This window comes from Argopecten irradians, chromosome 1 (assembly GCF_041381155.1).
Source record: "Argopecten irradians isolate NY chromosome 1, Ai_NY, whole genome shotgun sequence".
Lineage (NCBI taxonomy): Eukaryota > Metazoa > Mollusca > Bivalvia > Pectinida > Pectinidae > Argopecten > Argopecten irradians.
Genome location: NC_091134.1, coordinates 10,958,041 through 10,976,261, shown reverse-complemented (window position 1 = coordinate 10,976,261; position 18,221 = coordinate 10,958,041). Strand labels below are relative to the sequence as shown.

Genomic DNA, 18,221 nt, shown 5'->3' with positions numbered 1-18,221 from the left:
ATCGAAATGCTTGTAAACAACCTTGTATATAACTCGTTTCTAAACACACATGGAGGTATATGAAACGTGAGTTAAAAACAACATTAGTCAATATACATGGTTTTGTTGTAGCTATCTCTTATAGGTAATATATATACCATATATCATGACAATTTACTGTAAAATAAAATCTGCAGTTGTCGCAACCAGAACAAATATACAGGTATTTGGTGTATCTTTAAGACGCTGGGTTTGCTTAAATTTTAATACCTCTCCAATTTAACCTCAATTTAAATTTACGAACACAAATTAAAAACCGTTTGGATTTCTGTAGTAAACTGGTGCAAATTACAATGTATGTGTTGAATACAATACAGATATATGTAAGCTTATAAGAAGGTACCGCGAAACCCGTCATGATCTAATAAACTAGGAGCTTTGAAAATAAAAGGCAGATACGTATACGAAAAGCCGTTATGCTTTCTCTTATAAACCGATACAATATTTGCTAAATGAATTTTAGTGATTTAACAAAATAATCTTTTATAGCAAAGAACTTAATTTCAACGAGAATATAATTTACAACACAATTTCTAAATATATAATGATTTGATATGCTAAGGTTTTGAAAATAATTAACTTTATTAAATGATATTTAAAGTCGGATTAGCTGCGAACATTTACTTGAAAAAAGGAAACTTTTATAAAATACCAGCTTTTTACCATCTCCAAATATTATATTAAAAATTAAACCAAGAAATATTATTGTTTAAACACAATTAGGTAAAATCCACATGAATCTATATCCTGGGCTATACTTGTCATGAAATTTTGATATTTTTTAAAAGTTTTATATACTTTCGGGAATTTCGTTTTGTGACTAAAACGATATGTGAATTTTGTGAATAAAACGAATTTGTATGATCATGCCAAGTACAATTAACTACTGAAAAGAAAAGGAAATAGAACTTTTTTATCAACGATAGTCTAGAGCTACAAAATTGATAAAAAGATTTCTGTTTTAGGTAAATGAAATAAAGTTGATTTCAAACTCTCCATTCTACATTAGATATAGGTTTATGATCAACACGTTTAATCATACTTTTGGTATCGCTCATGCATATTCTACGAACAGAAGACACATGGATTTTGATAACGTGAATGTCAAATATCTAGAGAAATTTTTTTTTGTTTTTTTTTTTTTTTTTTTTGCAAATGGGACTGGTGATTCTTAGTGTTGGGACTTTGTATAGATGTGTAGGATGATTATGAAAGAAAAATTACAGCTCTTTTCAGCGATAGTAGCCGTTTTTATGAAGATGTGCTAGAAATGTGTTTCTATAACCGCTTAAGGTAGGCGGGTTAGAAATTTAGCCACAACGTTCAGCAGACGTTTGCTCATCAGCAAATAGGATTTCAATCATTTTTTAAATCAGCCTACTTCAAGTTCAGCCCACCATCGCCACCTGCCCACCATCGCCACCTTTGTATCATTCAATACAATGCACACTCGCTACGGTAGTATAGTACTTTCGTCGTTTACAGATAGGGTTAAACGGCAGTAAGTAAGTATCCTCACTTTGTTTTCCCAATACTTTTTTAACCTTTGTTTGAAATGCACACATGGTATACATTAACCACATATATGGGGAGGGAAAATTGTATAGTATGTCTTGTGAAAAAAAAAACAATTTCCAAAAATAAACATGTTTGCTTGTGATTAATATTGGATCTGCAATAGCAATAAATGCGACATATTTCAAAAACAATAAAAACAAAAAACCTGATAATTATTTTAATGTGCCCTGTTTAAAACACGTAACATGAAATGGCATCTCTGAACGAATCGAGCTTTCCTCATTTCTGGAATCCTTTGAAACAGTATGTTATATTATGTAACAAGTAGCGTCGGCATGTCGAAAACCCATTCACACGTCTGCAAGGACTTTCACAAACTCTGGAAAAAAGCAGATTATTGTAAGGATGTATTTATATACTATTCGACTTGTTCAAAATGTTTACATACTGAGATCATCGTCTGTATCTTTCGTCAGATATTCTCTTTGGACGTCTTATAGGTTCATAACGGAAACAAATTCAGTAGAAGAAATGCAATCGGAATTTACAAGCCTGATTAGAGTTTGATTTTTTTTTTAGACTTTTTGTCATAGCAAGTCCATCAACGATGTATTGGCTTGTGTAAAAATTAAAATTTTGTCAAACACTTGCCGTAAAGCTGCTAGAGAACACAACTGCTTGATTACTTAATGTGATCTGCTAGTAAAAACCATAGAGCAAATTTCTTCCAAAATGTCAGTGAATTATGGTAAACACATACATTTTCAGTACGCAATGAATTTTGTTCCTATCTGCTACTATAATTTGTAACATTTATTTCATGACGATATCGAGACGAATAAACACAAATAACTGTAACTGATACCAAGCCCTAGAATCATGAAACGAACTTAAGTCTAAGACAAAACATAACTTAAGTTTAAAGTTTTTTTCTTAGCTGAGACTTCAATCTTAAATGGAACATGAAACGTGCTTAGCGAAACTCTCGGACGAACCACTGTCCTTTCTTCGCGCTCGCGTAATCGGTTGATTAGCCTTATGATGTCCGCCATAGTTAAGACTAATTTCGGGCTTAAGTCTGCCTCGAGGCAGTCTTAAGATTTAAGACAAAAAAATTACTTTAGACTTAAGTTTTATTTCGTGATCCTAAATTTAAGTCAATTTATAGACTTTTAAGTTCGTTTCATGATCCTGGGGCCAGATGTGAATAAGTAGATGTGACTTGTTTTACAAACTGATTGCTACGCTACTTACCACTATACCGGATATACCCGTCACCATCTGGGTCAGCTTCCTTTAACAATTCGTCCACCTCTTCGTCCGTTAGTTTTTCCTCCAAGTTGACAAGAGCATGACGAATTTCTCTGGCACTAATCAGTCCGTTTTTATCTTTATCAAACGTCTGAAATGCTTGTAGTATTTCTTCCTCTTCGTCATGGCCGTCAGGGAGAAAGCGGATCATGCATTCTAAAAAATCCTGAAAGTCCACAGTACCATGGCCTGTTCAAACAATAATGTATATGACTATAATAGTTATAAAAAATCCTGAAAGTCCACAGTACCATGGCCTGTTCGAACAATAATGTATATGACTATAATAGTTATTTATAGCACAAACTGTACTAAAGACAGGAAAATAATGAATTTACAGATAATATTGAAATATGTAAAAATAATAAATTCAATGGATTTAATGGAAGATAACGGTCGTAATCTAAAATCCATAGAAAAAAATAATATAAATAGTCATTATTAGATACAAAATAAATAATCAGATAAATGGATGAATCGAATAAACGTTTGATAAATGCATGGTTGAATGATTGACTAAATGCTTGATTAATGAATGTAAAAACGAAACAGGTTAATAATTATATGTTTCGATATTGATATTACTAACCCAAACTAAATAATCAAACGTCAGTGAAATTATTCTATCAAAAAACAGTTTTAGCTTCATCACGTCATAAACTACGTCATAGATGTAGTTTTATTTTATACCATTTATTATCAAAAATATCCTTGATTTTAGAGATATTTTTATTGTCATAAATCATATCTCCTTGGTTAATATAAACAACAACAATACAAGGGAGACAACCACCTGTTGGATCCACATCCTTCATCATGTCTTTAAGCTGTGCCTCTGTCGGCGCGGCTCCCAGGGACCTGATCAAGATACCCATGTCTTTGGAATCAATTGTTCCGTCGCCATCTTTATCGAATAGTTTAAATGTGTCTTTGAATTCTTCAAAAGAAGAAAAAAAATGATCACGAAACGTGTTTAAAAGCATCCAATAGATTTGTTATTTTTTGAAAGATTGTGTTTGTTTACTTGCTCTCTCGGAAATTCATTTTTAATTACCTGCCTTATAACATTCGGAAATACTTGATATGGTAGAATAATGAGACGATGTACATTTAAAGTAGATTTACAATTTATGATAAATGTATATGACATACGTACCTGCTAGTTGGTTATCTGTTAATTGGCTGGCCTATAAAATAATTATAATATCTTAAGACTTTAATATTATTTATATGTACATGGTAATATGCACACACTCATGATAAGGAAAATATTATTTTTTCCACTAATGCGAACTTTCCTTTGTTATATTTTCTATTTTTTATGTGTTAAAGACATAAAAAAAGATTCAGTTCAGACATGACTTATTCATTTGCAAGAACTATTTGCAATATTCGATCTCCCCACAACATATCAAATTTATGTTATTTCTCCTTGATACAAATATTTTTTAATCAGAATAGTATTTACCCCTACTTAAATAAATGTACACACAACATTGCAGAGAGACTAACTATCCGCAGCTGTCCTATTTCATAATTTAAGATTCTCATAAAATAATAGATTACCACAGAGATATACATAGCAATCATTCCAGTCTACAACCAAATTATTCATATGTAAAGTTACATCACCAATACATCAACAAATACACTATATTACTTACCATGGTTTGTCCATAACATTCCCGGCGTTTGGTAAGATGGCGGAAATGTGCTGTGATACTCACACAATAGTATATGAACGTCGTTTAGGATGGCATCGCTGGTAAATGCGGAGGCATTGTTAGAAACAACGTATGACTTAATGTCTTCGATTTTAGTTAAGTACACGTGAATATTGTGAATAGAAATGAATATCTGCTTTCTAAAAACTCCATTGTTTTAAACAACACATTGTATTGGACAGGTTTCAGTGGCCTTAAAGAGGAGTTCCTTCGGAAACAAACACCATTTCTATTCAATTGCGTTCTGACATTAAAGCTGTGACAAACTAGGGAATGGCCATCTGATACGGTACGTTGACATACTATATGTTGTCAAGATTTCTCTCTTATTAGAAAAATAAAGAACGCTGACTCTCAATTGGCTGTGAAAATTTATTTCTCGTGTTTCTCATTAAAAACAAAGTAAGTTGACTTTCTATATGCCGTGAAAATTTCTGTCTCGTGAGAAAAATAAAGTAAATTGACTTCCTATATGCAATGTAAATTTCATAGCAAAAATAAAATCGTTGACTTTCTATAAGCCGTGAAAATTTCATTACAAACATAAAGTTGTTGACTTTATATGTGCAGTGAAAATTTCGTTCTCATCAAAAAAAATAAAGTACGTCGATATACTACGATGTGGTTCCTTCTACCCGACACACAATAAAACAGTATCTGATTACACTAAGTATCCTAACGGTGATCAGTTGAATTAGATTAAATCTCATTGTGTAGGCCATCCCGCCAAGTGCATTTAAATAATTCATTGGCTGTTTACTGTGTTACTGTTTCACAATAAATCTGTTAAGCACCGCTGCCCGATCACAATGATATAAACTAGTATGAAACAAAAACGGCACAACTTCAGACATACCAGCGAGTGTTATTTACTAGAGTTGATTTCTTGGTAACAAAGACGTCACATCTTTACGATTATAGTAGATATCAGGTAAAACAAAAAAATCTGAGTTTCAAAGAGGTGTAATCGTTTAGTAATTAGTGTGTGTATTTGATATATTTTATGAAGACTATATGACATTATAATATCATTAGGATATGACTCGTGTCTCGTTTGTAGTAATGTCCTTGTCATTCGCATATGAAGTGGGTAGAAAGTGGAAGACACTACAAAAACAATCCACCTCTTCATTGGATAACTAAAATTATCAACATAATAATTATCTGCTATTTTCTATTTTCTCACACGAGACTTAATTAAGCATTAAACTATCTTCCTATGGCATCTATGGTCCATATAAAAAAACAACTTTGCAGACAATCTTCATAATGTGCGCTAACGCATTATGAGATGATTGTTTGAAAAGCTATTGCATCTATATAGAAGATAGTTTAATGCTTATATTTACATTATCAACTCATTTTAGGGTTTCTGCATTAACATTGTTTAGTTAGACCAGGAAAATCGTTTATCAACGACGATTTAATCCACAAGAGATGAAACAGCCATTTTGACGGTGATCAGTTGACGTCACCACATCAACATGAGTGACGTCATAATAGTCATGTTTTGGGTGTCAGTTTTACCGTCATATACTTCACTTTGCCTTGGTTAGTTTATATAGAAGAACTAACAAGTAAATGTAAATATAGGTAATGAAATTCTCCAAATTGACATATTACCAACGAAATCTGATTTCATTTATATTTATAGTCAGATCTCCTTGTCTTAACACTATGGTAACATTTAAACTCTTTTGTAAAAATAGCATATTTGAGTGTCAAATTTTGGAGTCTTTAGTAAGTCTAAAGATAAAACAATCATCATCTATCAACAACAATTTATAACTTTGTCAATGCAAAGTAGTCCTTCATGAACGTCTTAATATATATACTATATAAATAGAATGTTCGTGGTTTGGAGTTTCAAATAATTCAATATCATTTTTTTAAAATTTATTTATTAATTATTCATGGTTCCACAACAACCGCAACGAAAGTGTTTGTAAACGCAATGATCATTTCACGTTAGCTGTAATTTTATCATCACCCGTTGAATGTTAACGTAAACAAGCAAGGTTTGAATTAAACTCGAGTCCGTGATAGAGCGCACATTTTCTGTAATCGTGACTCTGTTACGATGGAAACTGTCCACGTCCAATCAGCCTATCTATACTGCCTTCCAACGTCGGTAATTCAAGTTCCTCTCCTGTTTACAAAATTCCTGATAAAATCTGAAATAGAAATAATGTTGACCAATATAATTAAAATCGTTTGAAAAAACCAAGGAACATGTAAAAATATAAATCTCTCTACAGAAGCATGAATAAATAAATAAAAAATAATAAAACTGAAATATATTGTTGTTCGCATTTTAGGTCCAATATTTTATAAAGGAGTTTTCATTTTTGACTGGATAAGAAAAAGATTAGGTAATGAATCTGCAACCAAAGGATTAAAACTTTACCTTCGTAATTAACGTTTCCATGTTCATCGACATCTGCATCCTCTAGAATCTCGTCCACTTCTTCATCTTCCAGCTGTTCTCCACAGTTCGACAGTATCCGACGAAGATGATCAACAGGAATCGTTTTGCCACCATAGAGTGTCTGAAAGGCTGCTTTCATATCGTTTACGTGGTTTACATTTGTTGGGATAAGTTTTTTAAATGATGTATACAACGATAAAAATTCTGGAAATGAAACACGTCCGGTATCTGAAAAATATTTGTTTAGAAATATATAGTAGCATTTTGATACGAACACAACAATTAAAGAAATATAGTTTTCGCTAGAGGAATGCCAACTTCCCCGGAACTGAAGCATTGCAGAACGCAATAAAATAACATAAAAAATAATAAAACAAAGGAGGAGTGTCAATTTTGGGCCTTCTGGTGGCTGTTTAGGACATCATGATATGACATACGATTAAGGTCAGGTCGGTGTCCCTTGTGAGTTATGGGGGTTAAAAAGGAGGGGCAATTTTCTGTTCTATCCAGTTTTGTTGAGAGCAATTTACAAACCGTTCTCATCAGATTCCCCTGCCGCTTGCTGTAGATCCCTTATCTGGGCCTCGGAAGGATAGTGCCCTAGGGAGCGGATGACTAAACCCATGTCCTCAATAGCAATGGCACCAGTTCCATATGCATCCAGTAAGGAGAAGGTTTCCTTCATGGCTGTAAAGAAAATCCATAATTACCACGATATCTTCACGAAGTTTTGGAATAAATTACCAATAATTATCTCTCCACTGATTATCATTGTTGGATTTATATAAACAAGAAGAGAAATTCGAAACATGGTCATGCATTGTCAATTAGAGGTGTAACATTCTACCATTGGAGGTTGAAGAATACTTCGAGATAACAACACTTTGAAGTAAACCAATTTCTAGATCGCTGGTCAATATTTCGCGACTTTCTTTACGAGTTTTATTCGCGGAAGTTATATTTTGCGGTTCGCCGATTAGAGGAATTCTTCGGTGTAATCGTTCTTAGGTATGTCAGTGAGTTTCTGAATATTTCGCTGGTGTTGAGAATTTGAAGGATTTCAGTGAAACGTAAATATAGCGAAAATAAAATATCCACCAAAACACAAACTTGTAAACAATTCAGCCTTACCGTTTATTTCCTTCTCTAGTTCTTTTGGATTCGTCTGAAAAAAAATCACAAAAAATCGTTAATACGTGACAAGACGCATAATGTGAACTGTTTTTTAAATTACTTTTTATCTTAATAGATACTAATAAAAGACTTTGAAATAAATTTTAACCCGTTTTATCAAACATTCGAATGACACAAATACCATGTTATGTGTTGGTCCCAACTAAACATATTACTGTTACATTGTTTGTGGATAATACGAAATCCCGTGGCCTTTACAAATATTGACTGTATCTACGGAATAGAAAGAAACCACGTGTTCCGGATCGATATGCAATGTGATTGCAACTTATTTAATTAGCTCATTAGCTTAGACCAATTTACAATGGAATATGATGAAAGGCAACATTTAAAAAGTATTGATGCTAGCTACATAAATCTTACACGTACATACATCATGGCATTGATGATGAATTCATTGTAAGTTTTCAAGTTGTTAATAATTTGAGTTCCTTTTTGTACAACTCTATGTAAAACACAACTTAAGCAGAGCCTTGATAGCTTTGTGTATAATATAATAAAAGGGTATACCATGTATCATGGGCTTAGTGGTAACTTACCATTTCCTCAGTAGTATAAAATCTAGGATCGGTAGTCACAGTCAGGACTGATATATGAGGAAATCACATAATCTCCTCCACGTACATGTAAATATTTACGGCAGGTCAAAACGGTAAGCACGGTAAATCCATCGATAGTCATATATATGTATTACCAAATGAGCAGTTGGTCGCGTTTGAAAAGACTACCTTTAATGAACTGTTATTGTAATTGAGAACAAAAGACCCATTGGTAGTTCTACAACATGTTCTACTAACAATTATAGCCGACACGTGATGATATTTTTCGTTGTTTTTTATTTAATATTTTTATTCCTCTGAGATTTTAAGCCGTTTTAATTTCATTTTACGATTCGTCGCTTCAATATTGATATATTTATATGTTAACGAGTTATGTACGAGACTCATAAGTTTCCCTATTTTAACTGAAAAATAAATTTTAAATAAATGCTTTTAAATTTTCTCTATCTGGCTATACAAAGAGTATACAAAAACAAATATATTCACAAATGTATCAAGCCGACTACCGAGGTATGCTTGTCCAATTCTTTTGGTGTTTTGTTTAATATGAACATATTCCATTGTCAAACATAAATGACAAAAGGATTTGGCTATTATTATTATTATTTCAGCGCCATAAACGTCACTTTCTCGTACCAGACAATGAGACAAACACATTGATATCGATATATTATTGATAGATTAACTACATTAAATCAAAATAATTTTCTAGAGTTAATATTTGAAAACACGTGTCTAAAAATATATGGTCAGAATATAGCTCTCGCTACCATACCAAACATTTTTCAAAATTCACTGACATGTTTCTTATAAAAGATAATTTTAAGTTCTCCCATTCTTCATCTTTCCTTCCTTTAAGAATGAACCCTTTTCGTGTGTTATCCTAGCCTATCATATTGCACATAATTTTCAACAAACAATATTCACAGTTTGGTCCAGCAAGATATCTCTACTCTGGAGTAATGCTGGACATTGCATCAGAAAATGCTTACCGCCATTATCCACTGTTTTTGTTGCATAGTTTGCTTTGGAAGTTTGGTCTTGTATGAGAGTTTAATAATTTCGCAAATTTACAATATATCTAAATCTTTCCATATACGGAAGTATAAAAAAACTATAATTGTTGTTAGTTTTCAAAGCATAGTTGTTAGTACCAATTTGTTTAATATTCTACGATATCTTTAAAGCTTTTGATCGTGTATGGCATCGAGGACTATTTGTAAAATTAAGGGAATATGGTTTTTCGGGTATCTTTTTGAAATAGCTTGAAATTTATCTTGAAAATCGTAAACAGTTTTTGTTAACAACTCTTCTTATCATTTAGGTACTATTGAAACAGGAATGCCTCGAGGCTCGATTCTGGGGCCTTTATTTTTTTCCGATTTCTATAAATGATGTTGTAAACACTTTAGAATCAGTTTCACAACTCTATGTTGACGATACATCTCTCCTTTCTTCTTCATATTCCAGTCAAGATATTGAACAACAGAAATGGTTTTTATTACTAAGTCAGAAGAACTTGACGAAGACCTTGATATCGTATTTGATGGTAAATTCTTAAACTTTACGAACAAACATAGACACCTTGTGTAACAATTAGTTCAAATGCTGAATGGGGATCACATGAACTCTATATATCACTCTGCTATGAAAACAATTAACATGTTTAGGAAATTAAAATTCATTTTTAAAAAGGGATGATCTACTCCATATTTACAAACCTTTAATTTTTCCCATTTTAGAAAATACATGTGAGCTTTGGGATCTGGTTGTTTGGTATCTGATTCTATAAAATTAGAAATAGCTCAACGTGAAGCGGCAAGAATTATTACTGGTTTACCTTCATACGTAACTGTTTCAGCTTTATATTCGGAAACGGGCCTTGAGACTCTTTTTAGGAGACGCAAAAGAAGAAAACTTTGTTTAGTCTACAAAATCGATAATAAGTTAGCACCAAACTATCTCCATTCACCCCTTCCTCCAAAAGTCGGCGATACTAATAGCTATGCTTTAAGGACTAACAGTAATTATAGAATTCCTCTTTACAGACTTTCTTTAACTAAATCTTCTTTTTATACCTTCTTCTCTTCCTATTTTGAATGACTCGCATTGGATGAAGCGACTAGATCATCATCTTCATTAGCAAGTATGTGAATGGCAGAACTATATTACTAGATAACTTAATAAACTTGAAAGTTGATGTAAATGTGAAAGGTTTACTATGTGGCAGCGAGCTATATGCTGATCATATAAACCAAAGTATTTTCAGACACGTGCATCAATTTATTAAGTCCAGCAAAAGATTTTGATTTTATAAAAATCTTAATTTTGTATTTAATGTTATTTATATTGTCTAGGTCTATTTAAGCATTATTCTCAAAATCGTTTTGGGTTATGAAGTCATAGTAAAAAAACGGAAAGACATTCTTCATAGACTCCGTCCGTCCACTAGACAAAAACCGGAAGGATATTCGCGTCTATGAAAAAGAATGTCCGCCCGTTTTTTGCCTATGACTTCATAACCCCAAAAGATATTGAGAATAATGCTTATAATTTAATTCAGATAACTCAATCAGGTACTGATTAGGCATATATTTCCATGATTTTACTTCCGTTTACGATAAAACAAATGGAGTTGAGGCGAATTGATCCAATAATTCATTTTGGTTAATGACTGTGCCGCTTTTAAAATTCCCCGCGAAAACGTTTGTTCTAATGACGTCATAATACGTGACTTACAATTCTTTTTGTCTATGGAAAAATAACCTCAAAGATCTAACCAATAGAAATAAGCGTAACATATGAAATAAAATTATTGTATCTTGTCTCGTCATTGTATGTAAGGAGAAGGCTATTATAAGTTGTAATAACTTTTGCCTTATCCCTTTGTCTTTTGTTTTGAAAATGAAATATGTTTAAACTAAAAAATAGTATCAATAGAAGTCAATGGAAATAATTTGGTTTTACAGAATCGACATTCGATTAACTGGATTAAGTTTTTGCGTATTTCAGAAAGTGTTGAAAAGCCGTTTTCTTATAATGTAGAGCGGTTTGTTTATATCTGCAGGGAGATATTGGCCGAGGTTTAATGTTGCGGTTCATCGATCCCTGTAATTCATATGATAGTATTGTTCTTTGATGTTAGAGAAAATGCGAATGTTACGAAAATAATCCTTCATTTTTTTATACAATATAAAGATGGAAGTTCGAAACATTTTTAAAATCGAGTTGGAATTGCTTCACGTTGTGCTATTCTAGTTTTATAGAATCTGAGAGAAACAACTATCCAAAACTCACATATATTTTCTAAAATTGGAAGAATACAAAATTTGTAGATCTGGAATAAAGTATCTCTTTTAAAAATGAATTTTAGTTCCTTTAATGAGTTATTTATCAAAGTTGTTCATAACATAAAAACCCATTTAACCTCTGACTCAAGGGTTACTCCAAAATATTTATCTAAAATTTACTACTTCTGGTTTGATCTTTGAAAGTATTTACTTTTTAGACTTAGTATATAGCTGTGGATTACATAACAAAACATGACATTTAGACCGTTAGGTTTTTTCCTCTCAGATGAGATATAATCCTCGAGGCAGATTACTTAATCCACTTATACAAAGGCTTTGAAATAAGATATATCATTACACACTAACTATACACTAATTCTTTGAAAAAAATAGAAACTTTTGATTAAAAAAGCTACTTCATTGACTCTTTGACAGAATGAGACTTGGTTTAATTCTTTATTGATTATACTTGGGCTCGCTATCGAATGAGATATGAAAACATAGGACTGCATTATATGTTAAATGACTGCGCTCCATGCATGTCCATGTATTGCTTGACAATGTCAACGGGCAATAAAAATTATGGACATGAGGCAAAAACAACTATACAAAATTAATAAACCATGTTTTAATTTCTAATAATTATATCAGTATTTTTATTGGCTATCAGTGAAAATAAATACAAACACCTTAAAGATTAATGAAAAAATGATCTTCCGCAAACAATACAAATTATTTACAAATCATGACTTTAAACTGAAACAATGTGTTCCATAAATATGTACATTATCGACCTACGGCGTCGTCCTGTATCCAGATTCCGGATGGTACTGTAATTGCCTATATGTCATTATCGTTGTGAATTCCACTATATATATCAGGCATAATACATCACATAAACCGTCATTGCTGCTTCATCATAAAGGTAAACTCTGCAATGAAAACAGAACATTATCATTTTTATATATATTTTCGGGGGATATATTGTTTTCAAAGACGTTGTTTCGACAAAAGCTAAAATAATAATAATAACATCCCATAAAATACAAAATATAAAAGAAATCAACAACAAACATAACAACCAACACCCCCCTCCCCCGCCAAAACATGTCCAAAATACCCGGATTAAAAAGTAATTTAAGTCACTCACTTTAAGTTTGCATATGAGTTGATTATTATATATCATAGTTATAATTAAAAAAAAAGATAATGAGCATTTATTTTAAGCACTAAAGATATATTACAAACTTAAAGAGCAAAGGCCATTCACCTCTTTAAAATCTTTAACCTCCTCCGCATACACATTGGAGATATTTAACCCCAACACCACACACACCTTCAAAGTCTATCCTGCCGTCCCCGTCCCTGTCGGCCTCGGCCATCATGGCGTCTAGCTCCGCCTCTGTCAGTTCTTCCCCTTGTGTTAGTGTGGTCATCACTTCTCTGAGCTCTTGCTTCGTTATGTGACCATCACCGTCTTTATCAAACACCCTAAATGACTGTAATAACTCCGAGTCTTCATCTACAGTGTTCATCTTCTTCTGCATCATACAGAGAAATTCCGAAAACTCAATAGTACCATTTCCTGTCAACACATGAAAAGTTTAAAAGCACATTCTTTAGCAATACATCTGAAACACTTTTATCACATTATCTGCCTGTGTCCAGTGATTTCGCCATTATAATATTTTCACATATATTTCATAAGTGTAAGATGACCTGGAGCAATTTTCATTGTCTGAAAAATGACATAACGTCAGAATTTCGAACAAAATGGCGGCCGCCGCTGGATTTTCGCAATATATTTTGACGTGAGATGTTTTAAAATGTAGGTTTTTGTAATTATGTGATAAAAAGTATCTAAAATTTGTATTTAATTTATATGAGATTTTATGAAACACGTCTCGAAGCCAAGGCTCGAAAAAAAAAATCTTAGACTCGTTTCATAACATCTCATATGAAATCCACACTCAATTAAGATCATATATATATATATTTCATCTAGATCTACATAAAGTATAAAAACAAGGACGTTTACACAATGCAACAAATCTGTGATGGAACTAATTTTTATAAAGCTTCAAACATGTTTGTCTATCCAGTTGAATGTTTTTCACAGTTTATGTATCAAATATTACGTTTTTTCCAATAGAATATGTCCATTGAATAGAACATGATTACCGAAGAAAAAAGACAGCTTGTCAACGTTCTTGTCCAGTGATGTCACATCTAACTTTAAAAAGAAACGAGGGACTTCCATGTATACATCTAGACAATGAGGAGATATTCACCATCAGAATCCACTTCATTAATCATGTCGATGAGATCCTTTTGTGATGGGTTCTGTCCTAACGACTTCATCACTGTCTCCAGTTCCTTAGCGGACACCCTTCCATCCCCGTCCTTATCGAACAGATTGAAGGCCTCTTTGAATTCTGGAAAGATTATAGCATTTTTGTATCTAGGTCCATCAAACCACAGTCTAATAACATATTTCTTGATCACTAATGTTCTATTTTAAAAAATCGAATAACCTCAAATGAAGTTCCAAAATGTGAATTTCAGCTCAAAATCTAAATGTAGGAAACTGGTACCCTTTTCATGTTCGTAAAATTAATGTAAAAGCTTTATTTGAAATTAAACTTGAAAAATATCCTCTCCATAAAATTAGTGTACAAAATAATTTGAAAAATTGCTATTTAATAAAAATTATGCTTATACATATTTATTTTGATGACTTTGAACCATTAGTACATAACGTGACTTTTTCTCGCATTTTCATTGGCTCAGTCCCCGGGCACTATTTAGCCATAGTCCCGGTACTATGGTTTCCCGCGGGACTATGGTTTGGCGCGATTTTTTTTACGTACGTCATATTGACGAAAATGACGTCACTGTCGCTATTTGCACTGTTCAATGGTAAACAAGCTGTAAGCGGACAACGTTTTGCAAAACACAAATGTCACGTTTTGGAAATTTGAATGCCGACGAATTTACAAAAGAACAAAATAGAAAAGATCTGAAGAAGAAACGAAATATGCAGTGAGTATTTTCAAAGATTTTTGCCTGGAAAATTGTATGCGATTCCGACCATGACATTTCTACCATAACGTTAGACGTGGCCGCAATCGTTTGAATAAATTGTTATTCTTGATCGTACATAAAGTTTGTCCTATAATTTATTTATTTTCTTCAATTCGTTATGTACTAAAAACATTATTACCTCCTTTTGAGGGCACTATGGTCTTATCGTGTTGTCGAGGAATGTCATGGAGGCGAGGGTACTGTGCCATCACAAGACAACACCATAAGACCATAGTGCCCTCAAAAGAATGCATAATGTTTTAGTACATAACGAATTGAAAAAATGATAAGGACAAACAATTATGCACCATCACCAATAACAATTTATCTAAACGAGTGCGGCCACGTCTAACGTTTGGAAATGTCATGGGAGGCGTCTATATTCATTTTGCCAGGCAGAAATCTTTGAAAATACTCACTGCATATTTTGTTGCTTGCTCAGTTCGATCTGCTGTCTTTTGTAAATTTGTCAGTATTCATGTTTCCAAACAGTGACATTTATGTTTTGCAAAATGTTGTCCGCACACAGCTTGTTTGTCAGTGAACAACGCAGAGAGCGACAGTGACGTCATTTTCGTAAATATGACGTTCGTATCAAAAAGCGCCCCTAACCATTGTCCCGCGGGAAGCAATAGTCCCGGGACTATGGCTAAATAGTGCCCGGGGCTGAGCCAATAAAAACGCGAGAAAACGTCACGTTATGTACTAATAAAATATATATATATAAATCCTACATTCATAGGCATGAAGTTTCTTACCTTCCACCTGTTCTCTGGAGAGTGTTTCCTGTTAAAAGAAATAAAAGAAATAAAATGGTAAAAAGAAACAATAAAGCTATATAATATATGAATTCATAGGCAAATCTTCGTACATCCTCCTCACTATATTTTGTTCTTGGTCTGCCTTCGGCTAAAGAGATACTAGTTTGCACATTATGAAAGTGGCGATAGTCTTAACATACAATGAATTATAGATTATCTAATATTTTATATAACATATTCTGAGTAGTTTCAGGTCAATGTAACAACATGTACGCCGAACGGGATTGTAGAATGACCTTGTCAAAGGTAAGTAGGAAAGATTTCCTTACCATCCAGTGATGATTATGATAATATTATGAGTATTCAACGATATAAGGATAAACGTAAGTCATCATGAACCAAGTGCTTCCTCGTATTATAGGCCTAATTCTAAATTCAAGGATTATCCATCATGAACATCCTACTACAATATTCCTCTGAAACTCAGGCTAATCCGGCCTCTTAATGGGGTATCAACCACTGACATTATAATTGTGTGCAGTAGGAAAGCTATGGTGATAGTGATGTTAGAATAATAACAGAATCTCGAATGTTAAACCATGGTTATGGTCATAGTAATTTTAGAATAATACAATAATCTCGAATGTTAAACCATGGCTTAACAAAATAAAGATTTGAAAAGAGACTCTTCAAATGTTGTAAGATAATTGAACCAGGGGCTACAGAAGGGTAAGCGTCCTATGTTTTACTGGACACACACCATACAAATATACGTGTAAATCGAGATGAGTGAACTGTAAATATAAGTTAATATTATGCAAATTCGTCATAAACTTCAATTTAGCATGATCATCAACGTAATTGGTTGTTTTTAAAAAAAACCAACAAAAATCTAAGGCGGAAGTAGTGGAGAATAAATATTTCTCGACATGGATATAGAAATTCGGATGCCTTGATCAAGCAAACGCCTTGTTTATTCCATCAAGTTACAAAAATATTTTATCCAGTAAACGTTCCACATGATAATATGTGAGTTACAAAAAGCCCAGAATATCCACGATTCCAGTCCAAAACACTTACCATGTTATCTCAAGGTTTCTACAAGTTCCAATCAGGGGCGATAGCCACGTACACTGCCGTCAAGTTTTCAAATAACGAGTAATACAATTTACAATATGGCCGACATTTCAATAAAGGCATTTAAGTTGTTGTTGTATACTAACGGCTCAGTGCCTAAGTTTAAATGATTATCTGCATGATAGATAACATTGAAACAATCACTTGGTAACACTTCAATGGGTTTAGATAATGTTTTCGGAATTATCTTTAAAATTGCCAGCTCTTGGCAGAATAACAATAAGAAGAATTGATCTTCACAAAGCAGAACGTATCTATCCACGTGCAAAGTTAGCCACGGTCCCATTATATGTACATCAACGTACCCTACAAATTACGCCATACTAAACTCATCGTTAGATATAAAGTGTCAAATGACGACAAAACTACATTCATGTATAAACATGGTACACAAACATTAAAAGGTGCTCCACCGCCGTCATAGCATAAATGATATTCATCATTTGAACAATAATTGGTGTTTACTCGTGTATATATATGTCTAATTAACACAAAAAATAATATGAAATAATTTATTTTGCCTTTGGTGCATGCGCAATCAGTACTTTATTCCGTATAGGATATAGTGACACGGAATTTTTTCGGGATGTAATTAATTATTTTTCATATTTTTAACTTGAAGTAAAATTAGAAGCTTAAACTTTTCAATGGTGGTAATGGTGTAAAGTAAGTAACTTTTGTAACTGAAGGAAAATACTAAATCGTTTGCTCCTGTTTTTGATAGTGAAAAAATACCATTTGTCAGCGGTGGAGCATCTTTAACAAACATGTCTTTTAAAAACAGAAAATGTTTTACTAAAGCATTTATTTTATTCATTTTCGCGTTAACGCGCTCAGAGTCAATAGCGATTTCAAGTCCGTCTTATTAATTTCAACGTCTGAAAACTCAATTTCGTCTTAGTGGTTGCTCTGAATTAAGGTGACCAAATGACATTCTAACGTTATTTGAATTGAACCCTATGAAACATCGATGCTATAATGTTTTACAACTTGTATACAATGTATAGCCATCTTGTAATGCATATTTCTTTGTATAACTCTATTTTGTTTTTGATTTTCCTCAATCGTTGACATATAGCCGCTGTATAGCTGTTAAGCCATGAAATATGACATGCACATAATTTCCTTACGATCTGCTAAAATACAGGAAGATTTCAAACATTAAGTTATTTTGC

The 18,221-nt window shown here is 32.8% G+C and overlaps 2 protein-coding genes across 3 annotated transcripts; both read right to left on the bottom strand.

Moving 5' to 3' along the window:
- Nucleotides 1-1,760: 1,760 nt before the first annotated feature.
- Nucleotides 1,761-17,232, bottom strand: LOC138328064 (uncharacterized). The gene is made up of 8 exons (XM_069275069.1): nucleotides 16,990-17,232; nucleotides 15,907-15,934; nucleotides 14,356-14,499; nucleotides 13,366-13,649; nucleotides 4,025-4,055; nucleotides 3,662-3,805; nucleotides 2,812-3,057; nucleotides 1,761-1,936 (listed from the first exon to the last, which is right to left on the bottom strand). The coding sequence occupies exons 1-8, from the start codon at nucleotides 16,990-16,992 to the stop codon at nucleotides 1,908-1,910; spliced, it is 909 nt and encodes a 302-aa protein (XP_069131170.1). The 5' UTR covers nucleotides 16,993-17,232; the 3' UTR covers nucleotides 1,761-1,907.
- LOC138317476 (calmodulin-like) lies at nucleotides 4,941-8,954 on the bottom strand. 2 transcript variants are annotated; one of them, XM_069259177.1, is made up of 5 exons: nucleotides 8,336-8,388; nucleotides 8,152-8,185; nucleotides 7,555-7,707; nucleotides 7,000-7,248; nucleotides 4,941-6,766 (listed from the first exon to the last, which is right to left on the bottom strand). In XM_069259177.1, exons 1-5 carry the CDS (start codon nucleotides 8,336-8,338, stop codon nucleotides 6,729-6,731), a joined length of 477 nt encoding a protein of 158 aa, XP_069115278.1. In that variant the 5' UTR covers nucleotides 8,339-8,388; the 3' UTR covers nucleotides 4,941-6,728. The 2 variants fall into 2 exon arrangements, with proteins under 2 accessions (XP_069115278.1, XP_069115270.1); XM_069259169.1 differs by lacking the exon at nucleotides 8,336-8,388 and adding an exon at nucleotides 8,754-8,954 and having other exon boundaries at nucleotides 4,942-6,766.
- Nucleotides 17,233-18,221: the final 989 nt, after the last annotated feature.